General features: G+C 41.4%; 2 protein-coding genes across 4 annotated transcripts in view; both read left to right on the forward strand.

The window, feature by feature from the left end:
• Positions 1-4,383, forward strand: part of NOX4 (NADPH oxidase 4) — a 110,024-nt gene extending 105,641 nt beyond the window's left edge. For 2 of the 3 annotated variants that reach the window (XM_050709358.1, XM_035542533.2), the window contains exon 18: positions 3,775-3,895. In XM_050709358.1, coding sequence (XP_050565315.1) covers positions 3,775-3,895 — 121 coding nt within the window. Of the gene's footprint in view, positions 1-3,774 lie in introns of all 3 variants that reach the window. The other variant, XM_035542534.1, reaches the window with a different exon arrangement.
• CTSC (cathepsin C) overlaps positions 1-18,921 on the forward strand; it is a 770,970-nt gene that overhangs the window by 283,953 nt on the left and 468,096 nt on the right. The gene's annotated exons all lie outside the window — the stretch shown is intronic.

The raw sequence follows: 18,921 nt of genomic DNA on the forward strand, positions 1-18,921 counted from the left end.
ACTTCCTTGCAAGGCTGCAAGTGCACATAATACAGATGAAGCTATTAGTGGTAGTCATACTTGCTTTTTCTTTTGTGCTTTCCATTGCATTATGCCTAATTAGACCTTCAAGTGAAATTTCTTCTGCATTTTCACGTCAGGTCTTTAAATTATACCACCATTTCCAAGCAAGGTGTCTCTTATTACCTAAATAATGTCCTGCCTCTTTTCATCGTCGTGCAGCTTGCTGAGGTGTAGGCTTTCTCACCACTTGTCACCCCCTTATCACAATTTATAGACATAGGTCTGTTTCTATAGTTGTAGTTATGTGTGACATGATAGACAGTGCAACCTGTAACTCAGCAATACTACAGAAACATTGATATTACAGATGAATATTCTGTTTCCGTGGACAAGACAGAAGCTTCCATTTTTCTCTGTAGTCTAATTCCTGGTCTCCTGCTAACTTTATTTCAGTTCTTATTTCTGAGTAACTTTCCACCTAAACAACCCTGCTGCAATATGGAGACCAAAAAAAAGAGCTGGGTAACCAAGTTTTTTTCCAGCATCTGGTGCCAGCGTTCAGATGTTCACATGTATTTGCAATCATCCCCTTGGGCTTGTTTATGGGCAGCCAAGAAGCCTAGATATTTTCCATTTTTTATCTTGTGACTTCAGTCAAAGCTGTGCATAAGTAAACACACAGCTGGCAAACCTCTCATCAGTTTAGCCATCAGATTGGTTTGTGGTTTGTGAATTGTTGCTGTTGTTGCTGTTTGGGTCCCAAATAGCCAAAGTGCATTTGTAAGTGTCTGAGCTTTGCCAGAGCTTCAGAGCATGACATGGGACAACCCGGCCTCTGGCTCCTAACTCTTCCCTCCAAACTAAGTGGAGCAGACGCATGCCATCTACTGTTGATATTTTATATGACACCTGCAGTCACAAGGATGTGCACTGGGATAGTTTATGTAATAAATTATCGGTCTTGTTTTTCTTGCTTTTTGGGGACAGAGCAGCAGCCTTGTTTCTGTTCAGCTGTGTCCTGAGTGAAAAGCTTACACTCGCTTTGCTGTTGCTGAAACGCTTTCTCAGTTTTGCTTTGTTCAAATAGCTGCATTTTTCCAGATGGGAGACTGACCTAGAAAAAGACATGAATATCTGTAGGAGAGGAAGGCGTGGAGCACCATGACACATTTCCCATGCTTTGTAAAGGAGATACCTCTCTCTAGGAATGAATGTGGGATTTAAAACTGGAACATTTCAAGTCTTGAGTCTGTCCTCTCTAGGTTGCAAAGTATTTCAGCTCTCCCTCAGCTCCCACTGTTCATAAAACAGATGTAAGAATACGTGCTGACCTTCTCATCCAATAGGAACATTAAGAAGTCTTGACAGGATAGTTATTTACGTAGTGCTTTGAGTGAATAAAATCCTTTATTAATATTTATAATTATTCTAAAAAAGGGCCTATAGCATAGCTTTCTTGATTGTAAACAAGCCAGTGGTATTTAAAAGATTTTCAGACATTATGTCCCAGCAACACCTCGCTGTTTTCCTCTGGGCAACAAGGTGAGCCATTAACCCAAACAAGTGACAGGCAATTAAATCCCATCAGCTCAGGGCAGTAGCGTGCTGCTCCATGCAGGAGCTGCTTTCAGCTCCCTGCCTGCTGGTGTCGTAGCCTGTGCTGCAGCAAACCAGGCAGGAACCAAGTGAGGCAGGGAGGAAAGTATCTGCAAGCAGAGAAGTGGTGGGTGTAGGTGAGGGAGGACATGTGGGGTGAATTGTGGGAGGTAAGTAGTACGCAGCATAATATTCAGCTGCTGATGCTGGGTATCTGTAGGAAGAACACTTGAGAGCTTCTGGCTCGCTGTATGGGGCAATGCCAGGAGCTCTTCCGAGTCAGTCACAAACCTCTTGTGACACCTTAGGTAAATCACTTTACCTTTCTCTGATTTTGTTTACTGCTCAAAAATTCTGTGTACCTTGGAAGGTTGTTGCTGGGATGGGGGGTACATTTGCAGTATGTGCAGCTTAGATATGTCTGTGCTTAAGAGGTGTGTATATATATATATATATATATATACACACGTATATAAAACAAGAGGGAGAGAGACAGATGATCTGTTTTTTATTTAGCAGTAGTCTATACTAGTTAGACTGATGAAAACAATAACATTAATTCTCAATTAAATGTGTGGTAGAAAACATTCTTGCTGCCAGCTTACGCACCCTTTTTTCCCTCTGTGCACAGAACAGAGGATGTTCAGATTCTGCAAGTGCTGAGAAATCTTGTTTGAGAGCAACGAGCAATAGTGTTCTCATTATTTCTGCCAATCCAGCCACCAACGCAACACCCTTTGCCATTAAGAGGAGTTCTGCCAGGGCATGAAAGTTTAATAGATATACATAAAATTTAGAAAAGTATGAGTTATGAATATTTGATGTGGATTGATATAAGAGATGATGTAATATATGTCAGTTAAAATGTCAGCATTGTGAGGTACCTGCACAAGGACATAGTTGCACTTACCTCTGTAACCTTGTGATGCCTTCTGATGTTTGAGTCCTCAGGTGTGCCATGCCAGTGTTTGTGTCCAGTGGTATAAAATGGGCTGCCATGCTATATGCACTGCTGTTTAACATCAGTGACATACACTTGGCAGTATGCATCAAAGATTTCTTTTTATATGCATTAGTTCCTTTTTTTCACCAAACATATACACAGGCAGCTTTAAACTGTGTATTTGAGTATCCTCATGTGCTAAGATATTTTGTGTTAAATAGTCACTGGATAAAATAGTGAAACAGTCCTGGAGGCAAGGACCAAAACTCAAAGTCACCAGCCTCCTGGTGAGTGCTGTAAATCATAATAGTTAGAGCCATGTTCCCCCTTACGTTCTCTCTCCATCTCAGTAAATCTTTTAAGATTTTTTCTGTGCAGTGGCACAATTTCAGCAGGAAGATGAATTTTTTTTTTAATAATATATAAGAGACAGTACCACATCCTCTTTCCTTGCTCCTTCCTTGCTCTTCTCCTCATCTTTCAAGGAAAGGGAGATGATGAATATCATGAGTGGCTCAGTCCTGCTGTTGTGTATTTGCCCTGTTCTACTGCTGGCTATTGCCTGGCGCCCTTAGATGCTGTGTGACCGTGAGTCTGACTTAAAGCTTGTGTTTAAGGTGATCAGAGTGCAAGGTGGTGCTGTCAGTGGACTTGTTGTAATGGACCTGGCCTGATAGCTGTGGATGATGAACGAGGATCTTATTCTGTGTTTGGCTTTTCACAAGGCTTTCCAGTACAGCTACTGGAGGAAGGATTGCATGCTAATGTGAAACTAATGTGGTAAAGTTGTTCTGCTGCTGCCAGAAATAATCATGGGTTAGTAGTGCTCTGTTTTCATTAGTGTAACGAATCCCTGTTAGTGACTAGATCTCCTACCAGGTGTAAATCAAAAGTTACACTAATAAAGTTGTTAGAGTAAGACATGTTTTTTAACAACAAAAAAGTGATTAATTAGCAGTTTTTCATTGCTTTGTATCTTGAGACTAAGTTGAGGTTCTTTTTTGCAAGAGTCATCTTAGTCAAGTAAGTAAGAGGATGTGATGCAGGGATACTTGGGAGAGATCTAGTGGCTCCTGCAATACCAGCTACATGACCTAGTGAGTTGTTCTCACCCTAAAATCTATACATAGCTGGCATTTCTATAATACTGTGAAACCAGAACCCAATTCTGTCAGTTGTTACTAGTTACTGCTTATTTGCAATGTCGTAACTTTTTTTATTTTCTCTTTCAGGAAGACCATTGGAGTTTTCTGTTGTGGACCAAACAAAATCTCTAAGATACTTCATAAACTGAGCAACAGCAGCAACTCTTATGGGACAAGGTTTGAGTATAATAAAGAATCCTTCAGCTGAAATCTGTTGGACTAGCAAGAGTCTCTAGAAGATAAAAGTGCAATTTTTTGTTTGTACAACTTAAAAGTTCAGCTGTGGTTTAAACAGACAGAAATGTACCAAAGAATAGCACAGTTTTTCTTATTTATGATTATTTAAGAGTCTGGAAAATGATGGACATGGCAGTATACCAACAAATAATAAGTGTTTATGCTCAAAGCCAAATGTGCTCACACAGTATTTGTGGCAGCAGTGATTCTTTGGAGTTGTTTCTGTTAAATGAAAAGTACAAACACTGGGGAGGGACACAGTTGCTTTAAAGCCAATGGAAGGACAATCTGTGGAATGTTCTTCCACTTCAGCCCTCTGAAGTTGGATCAGTAAATTAAACCCCAGGTTAATCCAAATGGCAAAACATAGTGCATTTCAAAGACCTATTGCTTTTGTTGGTATACAAACCTTATGGCTTTGGGGTGGAGACACTCCATATTAAAGGTTTTATGCATTGCGGAATTGAGATTCTGTATTTCAAATATACAGTGTTACTCTAGTCTGCTTCTGTCATGGGTGTCAGTATTCCCACCTTGAATGAAAGAAAGGGAGGAATTTAGTCAAAGACGGAAATTAACCTATGGAAAAGCAAGCACAACGATGTAGCACCTGTGGGCGGACTCAGCCATATGTATCACAGCCTTTTGGCAAGCAAACAGCTGTACATGGAGAACTCTGTATCTTGCATCAATTCAGCGTTCAGTGAGTTTGCAAAAGAAGTGTGATTTGTGCAGCGAGAAAGATGGAGCAAAAAAAAGGTAATTAATGGGAGGAGACAGGACATGACGTTTTAGTATACCACACACCCAACATGGAAGTTGCACTCACTTTGCACTCACATGCCCTGAATTTCAAATACTTATTAAAGCATTCAGATGTTCTTACTGATTGTTCTTACAATGAAGCAGGTTGAAAATCCAGTTTTAGAAATTGCAGATTGTCTTTGGTTGATTGTGATCCTTGGACTACCTTCACTGGAGTCAGGCTTGTTTATTCAGTCACACTGGTGTCCCTGCAACCAGGATCTGGCCAGATCTACAGCAGAGTAGGAGTGAGGCCTTCGTTTCTGTGGCTCTTGACATCTTGTGTGCAGATCAAAACTTTGCAGAATCATAGAATGGCTCAGTTTGGAAGGGACCTTAAAGATCATCTAACTCCACCCCCCCTGCCACAGGGAGGGACACCACCCACTAGATCAGGTTGCTCAGGGCCTCATCTAACCTGGCCTTGAACACCTCCAGGGATGGGGCATCCACAGCTTCTCTGGGCAACCTGTACCAGGGCCTCACCACCCTCTGAGTGAAAAATTTCCTCCTAACGTCTTAGCTAAATCTCCCCTCTTTTCATTTAAAACCATTCCCCCTTGTCTTGTCATTATTTGATTGAGCAGAGTCACTCCATCTTTTTTATAAGCCCCCTTTAAGTACTGAAAGGCCACAGTGAGGTCAGCCTGGAGCTTTCTCTTCTTTAGGCTGAACAGCCCCTGCTCTGTTTTATATTTTCAGTGTGTTCCATAGGGGAGGATCTGAAACATTCAAACTTAAGTTCTTCTTCCCTGTCCTTATTACAGCTGTTTTTCTGACTGCTGATAGGTGCCAAGGAAAGGCTAGGGGTTGAAACAAGCACTTGAAAACTTTTTGGTTCTGAGGAGCAATATTTTGTTCCCTCAGTTCAATAGCCAATCCAATTTCCTTTATTTTCTCTTTACCCTTTTTTATGTCATTTTGCTGAGAAGGGGACATTTAAGTTTGAGTCAGACACTTAGGTGGCATTGACAGGAATCATTCTAGTGCATCTGAATACAACAGCACTGCTTTACACTTGCTGAAAACCTGGCCCTTCATCTTCAGCAGAAGCTTGGAAACACAGCCAGTAGCATCTGCAGAATAAGCAGATGTAAAATAGCTCATCATCTCTCATACCTGTGGTTCACCTGTATTTAGCACAGTGCATTTGATTCAGTTTACTGCTTTCCAATGAATGCATTTTTCATTTTAGTAAGAAAGACTTACTTATTTTCAGCTCGCAGCACAAGCTCTGTACAGGGGTCTATCAGTATCAGTGTTCAGAGGAAAGCATTTTTCTGGTAGGTGGTGTATTGGCATGTTGTATGTGTAACTAGTGAAGATGAGTTTGGTCTTTGCCTTGGCAGCTTCAGCTCAGGAGTTGCCCCAAGTGCAGCAGCAAAGCCCCACGGGGATGTGTTTCTTAGTGCCTGGACTTTGCACTGAAGTTCCTGCCTCTGGCTCTGCCCAATTTGAAATTCAGAAGGGAAAGAAAGAGCCAGAGACGGACTTATTCCTACTGATGAGAATTCTTAAAGTAGCCTAGAGGAGAGAGAAGCCAAAATAGAAATGCAGTGTGAGATGGGAGCCTACATTGCAGCTACTGATTTTAATTTTTTTTTGAGGCTGGAAGGATCATTGTTTTCCCATTGGATCTCCTTCATCTGTCTCTGTAAAACAGGAGGTATGCAGAAAAGTATCAGATCACTAACTAAGATCAGATCCTTTTTAATCACTAATATTTCTAACACTGCCTGCGTGGATTTCATAATAAGCATAACACTGATGGCAAAATGCATAGATGTCAGGTATTGCCTGTACTGTCGGCTTTTGTGTTTGTTTGCAGTTAGCTTAAAGCATGACTGCAATCATGACTGCATCTGTTAACTACAACCACACAGCGATCATTTTCCTCTTGTTTTAGGATCTACTGTCTAATGATTTTTAAATACGGTGTAGAGTCATCTAATCACGATGTTCTTTGTGGTTTCACATCTCCTCTCTGATAGATATCGGTTCCATCACTGTATGAGCAGCTAGTTTTGTAGTTGGTTCTGCGCTAAAACAGATTATATTTTCTGGCTCACCTCTTACATAGGTAGTGTTTTATAATTAATAATAATAGTCCTGTGCTTTTGCTCTGAATTCTAGCAGGAGCTGACACTGTGTGGAGGAATGTTATCTCCTGTTGTTACATGAGGCAGTGCTGTCAGAGCAAGATGCAGTCAGAGGCACGGTCTCCTCTTTCTGCCTCTGTCCTATGCCAGCCTCAGCTGACCTACTTGTAAAACAGGCTGGGGACTGTCTACCTGTCTGGAGTGTTGTGAGGAGTAATTAATGTTTTTGGGATCACTTCTGTGCACCTGCAGTGAAAAGGTCTGTGTAATTGCTATTCATCAGTGTTTGTGCTTTATTTTTCGTAAAGCTGTGTTTGACTGAACCTTTCTGTTGCTCATGTTAGTATTGCTAGACCAGATAAGTATGGATTTGGGGAAAGGTTAAAAGCTTCAGTTGCTCTTTTCCTTTTCTTTGCGCTGTGCTTTTTAGAGGAGCAGAAAGTTTAAGGGTTAGTGGCTGTGACTTGGCTTCAGGAATGGCAAATGTTACTGATAAAGGCAGTCAGGCTGCATTTTTCTTGCTGCTTTTTAGTGTGTCACTAGGTTGCAAAACCGAGCTGAGCTTGCTTTTAAACTATGCAGTATTTCTCTCTGTAAGCCAAGCGTACATGAAAATATTAACTTGGTGCCAGACAAGTAAGTGAAGGCTGACAGCACTTAATTCCACGTTTACAGATCAACCGGATTTACGTAACTGAATGTCTCTTTACGCATTAAACTGAGTCCTGGAAGTGTCTGTCATAAGCTTCCTGCTGGCAGGGGAAGGATCCCACCCTGTGTTATGCCACTTCTCGCTTAGTTGTCCCAGAACTTCAGACCACTCATTGGGTCTTTGTGTTTTATTCATCATAAATGTTTCAGGATTCATAAATGTTTATTTAAAACGGGAGGGTTTTCATGCCATGATTGAAGCCAAACCCTTTCTCTGCAAGGAGAGTCCAGCCCTCTCGTACAGCAGTGAGAGACCGGGGACTTTACACAGCTAACAGCTGGGTGAGTCAGATTTACTTGAGCAATCCTGTTCCCACAGCACTGAGATTACTTGTCTGAGTAAATGTTCACTGCCCTAGTGAAGGGCTGCAGAGGTGAGCCCTGATGGAGCGTGGGAAGGCCTGATGGGGAGCGACCTTCACCTCTGAGGTGTGCAGGCCAGTCCTTCTCTCTCCATGATGATTATTCCAGCAATTTGGAGTGGCACTTCGCCTAACATACCCTGTTTCTGCATACAGTACTGAGTGCATGAAAAGTCTTCCTTGGTCTATTATCAGATCTTTTAGGAGATGGGACTAAAAGGAGTATGAGAGACCCCTCCGTGCAACCTTGAACCTGGGCTAGGATGAGGAGACCAGGGTGTACCACAGCCTCTTAGCTGATGACTGCACTGCTTACGGACCTGGTAGAAAGTTTAAGTCAAATCTGCTTTTCTGAAAAACGCTGTTTGTTTTGCTTCAAAGAAATTAGAGAGCAGTTGCTGTGAAGGGAAAGGAGATAAACCCTCTTTCTGTTTGAAGACTCCTGCCCACGTGAGCCTGATGGGATGGAAGATGTGTATGAAAGCACTGCACACATTCAGCTTCCACTAGCACTGGGGTGTGCACACACTGCATCCCTGTCATGGGCTTGCTACCTCAACACTCAGTCCCCATCATTATTCAGATCTTCACCTGTCCTGTTACTAGATGTGTCTTGCAGGTGAGAGAGGTACTGCATATGCTTGTATGCATGCGCAGAGTCTGATATAAGCACACAGCAACCCATGAGTGTGTTGTGCAGCCAGTGCAAGCAGGTGCAGAATCATTCCTTTGCCCCTAATGTTTCTAGCACACAGGTGAGAAAGCGATTTGGAGCTGGCCGAGAAGGGTTAGATAATCTGAGTGGTAGACTGGCCCCTGGAGGCATAGTAATTCAGCTGTAAAAGACTAAAAAATCAGAGAAGGAATGGTTTGGTAAGAAATTTGTTTTTAGAGCAGAAGCCTAAGAGAAAAGCCGCTACACAACACTAACACGCTAGGTTACAGTTTCAAACTCTAAGCCATTGCTTAGAGAAGCCGGCAGGAGGCTAACTAGTCATTGTCAGTAGGAGCCTGAGCCCCTTAAGTCAGAGCAGACACAAAGTTATTGAAATGCAATGTTTACTTGTTTAAAAAATAAAAGGGCTTCTAGGGAGATTAATTTTCACTTCAGCCTGGCAATCATTTCATAAACATGCCAGTGTGATTTAAGACAAGCTGGATCTGTTCTTCTCTGGATTATGCAGAGAAGATTTGTCTGCACAATTCCCACCCCTCACAAATAAAAGCAGTTTTATTGTTTTAACAAAGATGATTTAACAGCAAAGTTTAATCAAAATGCCACTGGCGCTTGTGCTGAACTGAGCTTTTCTGTAATGAATGTACATTTATCAGGGATATATAGAATACAGCTGAGGTCTCAACTTTGAATGGTGATTTGGGGTTTGAGTCATCTCTGCTGCTGGTGTATTTCATTAAGGCCACTGTGATGGTGCACTAGTGGATACATACATGGAGCTGAAATGAGACTTTTCATTCCCATGAAGAACCTGTTCCTTTACTAAGCACAGTAAATCCCAGAAAGTCTGGAATTTCCTTCATAGGTACAGTAGGTTGTTTAGCCAGCATCGTTTAAGGTTGAACCCTGAGTACTCTGCTAGACGGACACATATAATGAATGCTCTTGGAAAAGGTTTTGAGCAACAAATGCTTCTTCAGGAGCTGGCTGAGCATTTGTAAAGGTTTAGTATTCTGCTAGCTGTATCACCCATGTTGTAAGAGAGATGGGGATCTGTTTTGGTCCTGTGGAATGCTGTGCACTTCCTCTGAGGTTATGAATAGCTCCAAACTTGCAGTAGATGCTCAAGGTTTGTAGTGTAGCATTATATTCTCCAGAAGGATTGTATTTGTATGCTGTACAAACAGCAAAGGATCTCTCCCATTATTTGGAGGATACAGGGAGAAAGCTGGTGAAAGCAACTCATCCCAATTATAGGTTGTCTCTTAACAGAACCCTTGGGTTTCTGAGTGTGTCAGACCGTACAAAAAATGCTAGGAATATTCCAAATGCTCTTTCTGCTTTTATTTTATTTTATTTATTTTTTTTCTGGCAAAATCTGCCTGTCCAGCAGCCTGAAATCTGCACCATCTTCCTAATGATCTGCACTGTCACACCAGGAGGGGGAAGCCATGAGTAGCTCCTGAAGCTTCAGGAGAATTGCTGTCAACTGAGGAGCAAACCAAGGAGGGCAGGAGAGGATGATAAATTCCAGCACTGAGCAGTCTGAAATATTTAGAACCTGGAAGCAAAGGGGAAGGAGGGAGTCATTCTTCCTGGCTCCTAAATTCCAGACACTGAAAGCAAACCCCATTGCCTGATATGAATGCAAAGTCTCCCTGGGATTTGAGAACTAATGTATGCAAAGAGATAGCCTTGCAGTGCGCTACTCGAAGCTAAGCACAGAAGAAAACTAGTATATTTTAGTAAATGCCTTCAAAATAAGTAATTTGTTTGAAATAAATTCATCATTGACTCTTTCTAGTTAACCTGTTTCAAGAACTACCTAGTTCTGTTTTGCAGCTTTTGGGTTGGGCATGGCTTTACGTGTTAACTCCTTTTCACCAAATTTCTGGAGTATATAGTTCTCCATGCTAGCTGTCAGTAGCCTTAACAGTTTAATAAATACATTTTGTGTTCGTTGCTGCTGTGACCCTAGGTACAGACAGCCTTGAAGATGAGAAGCAGTGTTACATAAATGTGTAGTGTACATAGCAACACTGAGAAGAGCGATGCTGCTGCATTGCTTTTGGTGCACCAGTCACACATTAAAATTCTGTCATTGCAAGGTCATGTTGCTCGTCTCATACTGTACAACCCTGGGGAAGAAATTTGAATGAGAGATGGGGGAGAAAGATCGAAAACTTCCTCCTTGTGCTGTAGCCAAGAATATATTCATTGACAGCAAGGCATTTCTGTTTCCAAAGAGCCTGTCATTTCTTTTTCAGGGATAGTGGATTCTCTGCTGGTGCTGAGTAGTGGTGTTTGCATGTTAGAAATGTAGCACAGTGTTAATGGGTCACTTCTGAACTGAATAAATAACACCTCTGAGCCCTTTCTTCTCCCTTAAATAATCTAAGAGAAATACAAAATACCAGAGAGCATGCAGAGTGGACTGTGTCCTGAGCTGCTCTCAGTGCAGCCAAATTAGCAGTGCTGCACAGAAACTCTGCAAGCTGCTGGGAAGAAGGAAGCGAGGTTTGGGCAAAGAAGATAACTCTTTAAGGAGAAGCACAACAGTGATATGTGATCTGTAGCCAGAAAGAGGGCATGTCACAACATTGACCATCACATCTGTGAATGGTGCTGAGTCAGAGCTTACCCTAAAAGTACATTTGGCATCAGGGAAAGTTGAGGGCTCTCAGATTGAGCCTGCAATGTGAGATGAAACCAGGTTTTAATGCAGCTGGGTTAGCCACCTGTGTGCAGTGTCCAGCTTGGAGCCCAGACCTGTCATATCTGAGGGCAAACTGTATAGATGATGAGCTGGTCAGTCTCAAGTGCAGTCTCAGACGCCTGGCTAACTGATGGTATGGACATACCCTTTGTATTTCTCTGGCTCTGAAAAAGCAAGTTGCTCAGTGACTGGGGAGCAGGGAGTTATCATTAGGGGTCAGATGCTCGAAAGCATATACTTTCCTGGTAAGAGCAACAGCCTGAAAAAGTAAGGATGATGCTTGCCAATTTCCATCAGCAAATGTATATACCCCACCCATATTTGCACTAGTGTTCACAGGGAACAAAGAGGGAATTCTGCAGAGAAGATACAAGGGCCATGTTTTTCCTTTGTTGTGTCAGAAAAACATAATTAGCTGATGAAAAAAAAATACATAATAGGAAGATTCACCCATAGCATTCTTTTCGATTGCTTGAACACTTGTAACTGGTCAATTCATGCTTTTTGAGAGAAACTTAATGGCCATAATGCCCCAAAGGAGAGCTAAAAAATGTGGCTGAGATGCAGCGTGCCTAAGGGTCTCCACCCGACAGTGAAGTATCGTCTGTTGGAGCAGGAGTCATTGGTGCTTTCATTAATCTCAGTCTTCTCCCACTCTGTGGAAGTCTAGTGGGAGCTGAGCTTTCAGCTCCGTCTTTTTCTCTCTGCATACCTCCAGTCTGTGTATGGAGAGGTGCTCTCACCTCTGGATTACTGGAAACAAACTCATCCATACATCCCAGAATCACAAAATGGTTTGGGTTGGAAGGGACGTTTAAAGATCATCTAGTGTCTTCCTTTTCTGCTGTCACATCCCTGCCTCAACAGCACATGTTGTGTCAAGAGGCTTCTCCCACCCTCTGAGTCTCTTAACTCAGGAAAATGCTACTGTGGAAAATGCTCAAGTTGGTTTAATCATAGCCATAGTCATGGCCATAGTCACCAGCCTTTGTAACTCTTCTAATGTACCTGATCCACGGAGGGTCTTCTAGTCACTCTGACTAGCTTTAGGTAAGTGATGGGATGCAGGACCCTGGCCCTGAAGATGTTTTTTTAGAATGGGAAGAGAGGCAGTGCCACAATGATGGGAAAACAGAAAATGGGAAAAACACATAATAGCAAAGATTATATTGTCTTGTGGATGAGAAACAGGAACCCATTTGGTGAAATTCAGGTTGAGGTTGTTTGTGGCTGTCACTGACATTAAGTCATGTTTCTGCTTTCACACATAGGTGTTGCAGGACAGTGGGCAGTGATGGAAATGGTTGCTTCTTACAATTACATCCTCTATTTCCATACAGCTCCTAGTTTATCAACTGCATGTAAATTCCTCCTTTCACTGATTAAATGTTTCCTCACCTGGTTCCTTTGCTTCAGGGAGCCTGAGAGCTCATTGTTTATAAAGGGAGAGAAGAAGGATTGTGCTGTTATGCAGACCACTCCCAACATGTATGTTCTGCTCTGCATCTATGAGAAGGAGGCACTGATGCTGCTGCAGCTGCAGAAGGGCAGAGTTTTACTGAGATTCAGATGCAACCAACAGCTTCTTCCAGAATTCCTGCGTTGATGAAGCTCTGGGCCTTATTAATTGGCTTTTTCTTTAGCTTTAATTAGCTTTAGCGCACCAGTGCCAGGCTGCGAGACCCTTAATCTTACGAGCTTTTCCCTCCCTGCGTTCCTTCCAATCACTTGCAAGAGCAAATTTGATGAAGTTCGTTTGGGTAAGGAATGGTTTCCTTGGTCTGTGAGAGTTTAGGAGAAAAGTCATAACTGTGACATTTTTACTCAAACTGAGATATATAGATTGGGCCAGCTATATTTATTTCATAATGTGCATATGTTCTTGTTTTTTTTTTTTTTTTTTCAGGTTCTATGATTTTGCAATATTTATATAAATACTTTTGTTTTTTTCAGAACAAAAAAATCCTCCATCTATTTCCTTAGGAAATGTCAGCATGTCCCAAAAATCTCTGTTTATTTAAAAAAAAAAAAAAAAAAAGATTCTGTAAGGTTTCTTTGAAGAGGAAAAATTTCTGGAAAACAGCACACACCACAGCAAACTATTCTTTTCTAATGGCAAAGCATTCTTTGTGTTTTGTTTTGTTTTGTTTTTTTTCTTCCCAGCCTTCACTGATGAAAAGTACTGTTCAAACTACACAAGGCACTACCACAATCTGAGCTAAGTGAATGTTGTCCTTTTAAAGTAGAGCACCGTTAGGAGTTTGTCTGTCTGACCCCTCAAGATGATACTTGTGGCACATTTAGACTTGGGCTGCCCCGTAGCTTGAGCCCAGGTGCGAGCAGGCTACTGGGGGCTTGCTGGACTCTTCGGCACCCACCAGACTTCCTGGGAGAGAGACGGGTACCGAAGGTAGGTGGCATGTTGGGCATTGTCTTCAGCCACAGGTTATCTCGTAATGGCTTGTGAGCTGATGACGATAGAGAGCTTTAGAAAGGAGGAAGACAATTTTAATCTCACTTTGGATACTTTGGGACTCGGAAGCTGTGGGAGAGTTTAACATAGTTAGTGTCCAAGAGCTGGGGTGCACTGATACAAGTACGGGTGTCCTGTGGAGACCTTGGCCTGTGGTCCCACTGTTAAATGACTTCACTGAACCAGCATGCTACATGGACAGAAAATAATTAACCACAGTCCGGTTTTGGGAAAGATGGACTTTAGATGAAAATATCGACATCACTAAAATTTGGAAAAAGCAACAAATAACGTTCAACTTCCCAATGTTTTCCTTTTAGGAAAGGAAAGCTGTTTCACTACTGACCACATTCTTCCCTTATTCTTATGCAGTCTTCTGTGTCCCAAAAGCAAGAAGCCAGAAAATTTGTCCTGAATTTCCAATTCTGTAATTATTTAATTTTCCTACTAGAGCTGAATTAAAAAGCAAGTATTAAAAAGGAAGGCGGTATTTACTTTTTTATCTGTATACAGCGTGCAAGATAACCATTTTGGAAAGTGCCAGCATAAATGTCTACACTTTTAAGGATTCAGTGTTCTTTTCAGAGATCCTTGTTTACATTAATGCAATTTCAGTCTGTTCCTGTGTTTTTATAGATCAGGATGTGGTATGATTCTTCGAAGGGTAATGACTGCTTAGTTTCCAAGCGGAACAGAAAGCAAAATTTGGTCCTGAGCTTTCATTTGTACTTTTTCCCCCAGGCTTGGCTTTAAGAACAAGAGTAGTACTTAGAAGGTTCCTGCCAATAGCAAGTCATACCCTTGTCATATGAAATACCCCGTTTTGTAGCTTCAGTTTGCTGCCCCCCCCCACAAGACACAGAACCTGTGTTTCACAGGCTGGAAGCATTTAAATAGGTCTCTACTATGAGTGCGTGCCTAGTAGACCTTATTTTAAGAGTAAGCGATAAGCTTTTTGACTCTGCTTGTCCCCATCAAATGAAGCAAAACCGTTTACCAGTTAGATGTGTAACAAGGCACAGGTACAAAATCGATCATAAAAAGTCTTGTTTTGTTTGTTTTGTTTTGTTTTGTTATTCTTCTCTCTCTTTTTTCTGAGTCGTGCAGAAGTCTTTTCCCTTAGTGCCCCTTTCTTAATTACACAGTGTTGTGAGGGCAGGTGCAAACTATTGGCTAAAGAAGAGATCAGGTAGGAAGGAATCCGGGACTGTATCTGATGTTCTTGTAGAGTTACCTTACAAACCAACCACTCTTCTTAGATTTTCAGAAACATGATGAATCCAAATTCTCTGAAGTTTTGATACCCAGCTGCGTTAAAATTTCACGTTTTGTTTGCTGAAGTCACACTTGATGAAGAACTTTATGGTTTTACCTGGGACCTGTTGTTATACCAAGTGCTTGTGAATCCCTAGGTATTCTTTTCAAATTCGTTTAGCTAAATTGCAAGATCCTGGTTGCGGTAAGGAAAAGATGCTTCTTTCCAGAAATAGTAGACTGATTTAGCCATTTTATCTTAATGGCAATGCTGGCAAGTAAAGTATTCAGCTGCTGAGTTCTGTTGCTGTTCAGATGTTACTGTTGCATTCTGTTATATTAGCAGGACGCCCTAACTTGACTTTATGTCTTGTATTGTATTTGACAAAGCACCGTACATTTACTTGTCATGTAATTACAGCACTGTAATCTCAAGGTATTTGCTTTACAGGAAGCTTCATGACTTTGGAATAAACAAGCATTCCGAGACTGAGCAAAACATGGTTGAGTTGCTGTTTGTGACCTGGTTTTAATTAATGACCTACTGCTTTAATCATGGAAGCATTGTGTATGTGCATATATGCATAAGTATTACTGCTGGCAGGGGAGGATGGGATTTTGCTGCTTAAACAGAGGCTCTAAAACCATTTGAAATGCTTTAAACCAGCTGAAACGGGGTTGGCAGATATGCTACAGGAAACCCACGATCCTCTGGAACAGTGAGCCAGAAGTACCAAAATGGTGCTAGACACCCTTGTTTAGTCACCCAGAGCCATTTTCTGTACATTTTAGGCATGTGCTTACTTCATATGCCATCTCGTGGAATTTCTGACAAATCCAGAGCATTTGAAATGAAGGACTGTGCCAAACATATTCTTGTTGTATCTCTGACTGTGAGACCATCTCAGAAGCAGGATGAATTTATTTAATTCTCATACACAGTCATCCTGCTACTGTAACTTAGCAGAACACCATTCCCTTGCACTCTGCATCATGTCTTTGCCCTTTTAGAGCACAGTGGGAATAGAAGACAGCAGCCGCCTGAACCCACTAAAATCAGTGAAGAACAAAGTTTCCTCCCATACCAGAAGTGTACAGAAATCCTTCTGACTTAATGTGAGCACTTGAGGTCCTAACTGAGTGAAACAGAGTGGGCATTTGCTTTAGTCTACTCAGTCTGGTAAAGGATTTTACAGTGTATTTTATTTGAAGTACCTGCTCAGACCACATTGCTTTTGATAGAACTCAATAGAGAGCTGATATTTTACTATGATCTTCAAGACACTGCCGATTCTACAGCGTATCTGAAACCAAATTGTTCTAAAATTCATAATCCACTTCTCAGAAGTGTTGTTAGGAGTCTTGGTAGTGCACCGAGGACAAAGGCACCCACTCAATCTATCTGCAAAATATTGAATGTCCTGGTAAATGTCCACCTACTTATTTCTGCATTGGCAGGGTTTTTTCATGAAAATTCCATGTAAAACATGAATTATTTCAGTGAAAAACAAACAAACAAACAAAAAAAACCAAACAAGTGTGTAGACAGATTTCAGAATTGCTGTCAAAAGTTCTGGTTCATTATTTATTTTTGAGAAGTAAGGATACGCAATTAAACTGCATATATCAATCTCAAGGTTGTATTTGTCACATTCTCCTTCCAGAGTGGTGTTGATATCATGATGGCAAAAGGGTACCATCCCACCATGATGAGGAGTTTAAGTGTGGGAAGATGAGGGGAAAAAAAAAACAAAAACTTTGAATTCCTTCAATTCCTTTTCATTTATTCTCATTTGTTATGGTATAAACAGGAAGTTAACAGGAAGTTAACATTACCAGTGAAGAAGGTTTTGAGCTGTGGAAATGGATAAGGTGTTTGTTTATAGTTAACATGGTGTCGATGGCATGCTGGGCAGAGTTATCGTAGGAAACACCAATATTTTCAAATTACGGTGTTTTTCATTTAGAATAATATCCCTGTTCACCTTACCCTGGTCAAGTAATGAGGTCTGGCAAAAATGTCTTTTTGCTCATGAGCTTTGATTTTCTGTCTGGTATTTGGAGAGTTTTTATGGGAAACGACACATTTCACAAATGCATTTGATCAAGAGGAAAATCTCTTTCAAACGAGAGGGAGGGGGAGCACTAAAACTGGGCCACTATTTATTTTGACAAAGCCTAGCTAAAAATGCTGAAGCAACAAGGGGAGCTCTCCTTACACAGGAGAACAAGCAAAGTTCTGCAGCCTTTTTGCTGTTTTTCTATCATAAGCCAGATATTGTGTTTCCTCCTCTCCTTTTCACCTCTGTATAGGCATCATTGATCATGATAAATTCCTGATATTACGGTGAGCAGAAGGGTGGGCAATGACAGGCAGAGATTGTTCCCAGTAACAGATGAGCCTTTCTAGAGGGAAAAACAGCAGCCAGGGGCTGAGCAGCAGCTGTCCCCTCAGCTCAGGAGCCAGCCTCTCACAAATTTCGGTTAGTCAATGTACTGGATTTTTGCATTTCAGGATACAAAAACTTTAGGTGTGAACTAGCTCCCGCAGCCTAGAGTATCTCATCCAGAGGATCAGATGAAGAAGGAGTGCGTGTTACAAAATTGAGAGTATTTGAGGAGCACACACAGGTGGTTCCTCACCTGTTTCTGATTCTGAAATTTGAGGTGAAGGGGATCAGTACCCCGTTGCTGGTCCTACCAGACTCCTAAGAGCTGGTGAACAGCCATACAATCCAATTAGAGCCCTGTTCACCACAGAGAGCATAATACTTAAACTTACACGTGCCCAAAAAGGCATTAAATCCAACTGGATGTTTCAGGAAGGCTGAAGATTGGCACACTGAAATGATTTGCAGTCAGTGCAACTTGGATCGTTTCTCTTGAAAACCCATTATCATTTTTGTATGTGAGATGAGTTCACATAATCTGCAATTTTCATGTTTCCCTTTTCCAACTCCTCCCAAATTTAATTCCCATGAATTTAATAGCTCCGTGATTTGTCATTACCCTTTATGATGTCTTGTTTAGCATATGCGTTTGCATTAGACTGAGCTTAATAACTGCACTTTCTAATCTGAAATTGTGCATTGTTGACAGATGACTGATGGTCTGAATAACCAACAACTTGTCCTGTCTCCCTCCTCAAAAACCATTCTGCTTTTCCTGGAAATTAATTTTGTTAGCTCAAAGTTTCTGATATTTCTTCAGATACATTTTCCAAGCAAGCCTTCCTCTAACTTTTTACAGTGTTGCATCTTGTAGGATAATGGCACCTTAACTATGGTGACTGCAGTGATTCCCTGATCTGTCATGCATATCCATACCTCTGTACACATTTTCTAAAGTGGCAACCTCCCTGCAGGCATCCCTCCCTGTTCAGGGTGCTAGAATACCATGGCTCCTAGGATGAAACAAAAGACCATAATTTTTAAGCCTTGGTGTCTAGCCTTGTGGATTTAAGCATCTTTGTACCACTGAAAGGAGTAAGTTTTTCTTTTATAGAAGTGACTTCATTTTGAATAGTTACAAGCAACTTTTCTGGTAGCAGAACGGAAGACAAAAATGTCTCATTTTCATTTAGCCACCTAAATGAGAGTTGTCGAGAGCCTGATTTTCCCTGAATGCTAATGGGAGGTTGGTACTTTGACAGTCAACCCTCTGGGTTAAATAACGGGGACTTCAGACTGTAGAATTAAAAAACTACAAAAAAAAAAATTAAAGCAGCTTCTGAAGCCTGTGGCGGTGTAAAAGAGGACATGGAGCCCAGATTCTTTGCTGGCCTATGTCTTCTGTGGTCACTGTGGCATTAATTAGCAAGGTCAGAGTGAAAACAAATTGCTGCTGTTCTGATTTGACAAACCAGATTCACCTTCTCTTGATACAAATGTCTGAAACGCCAT

This window comes from Cygnus atratus, chromosome 1, assembly GCF_013377495.2.
Source record: "Cygnus atratus isolate AKBS03 ecotype Queensland, Australia chromosome 1, CAtr_DNAZoo_HiC_assembly, whole genome shotgun sequence".
In the NCBI taxonomy this organism is placed as follows: domain Eukaryota; kingdom Metazoa; phylum Chordata; class Aves; order Anseriformes; family Anatidae; genus Cygnus; species Cygnus atratus.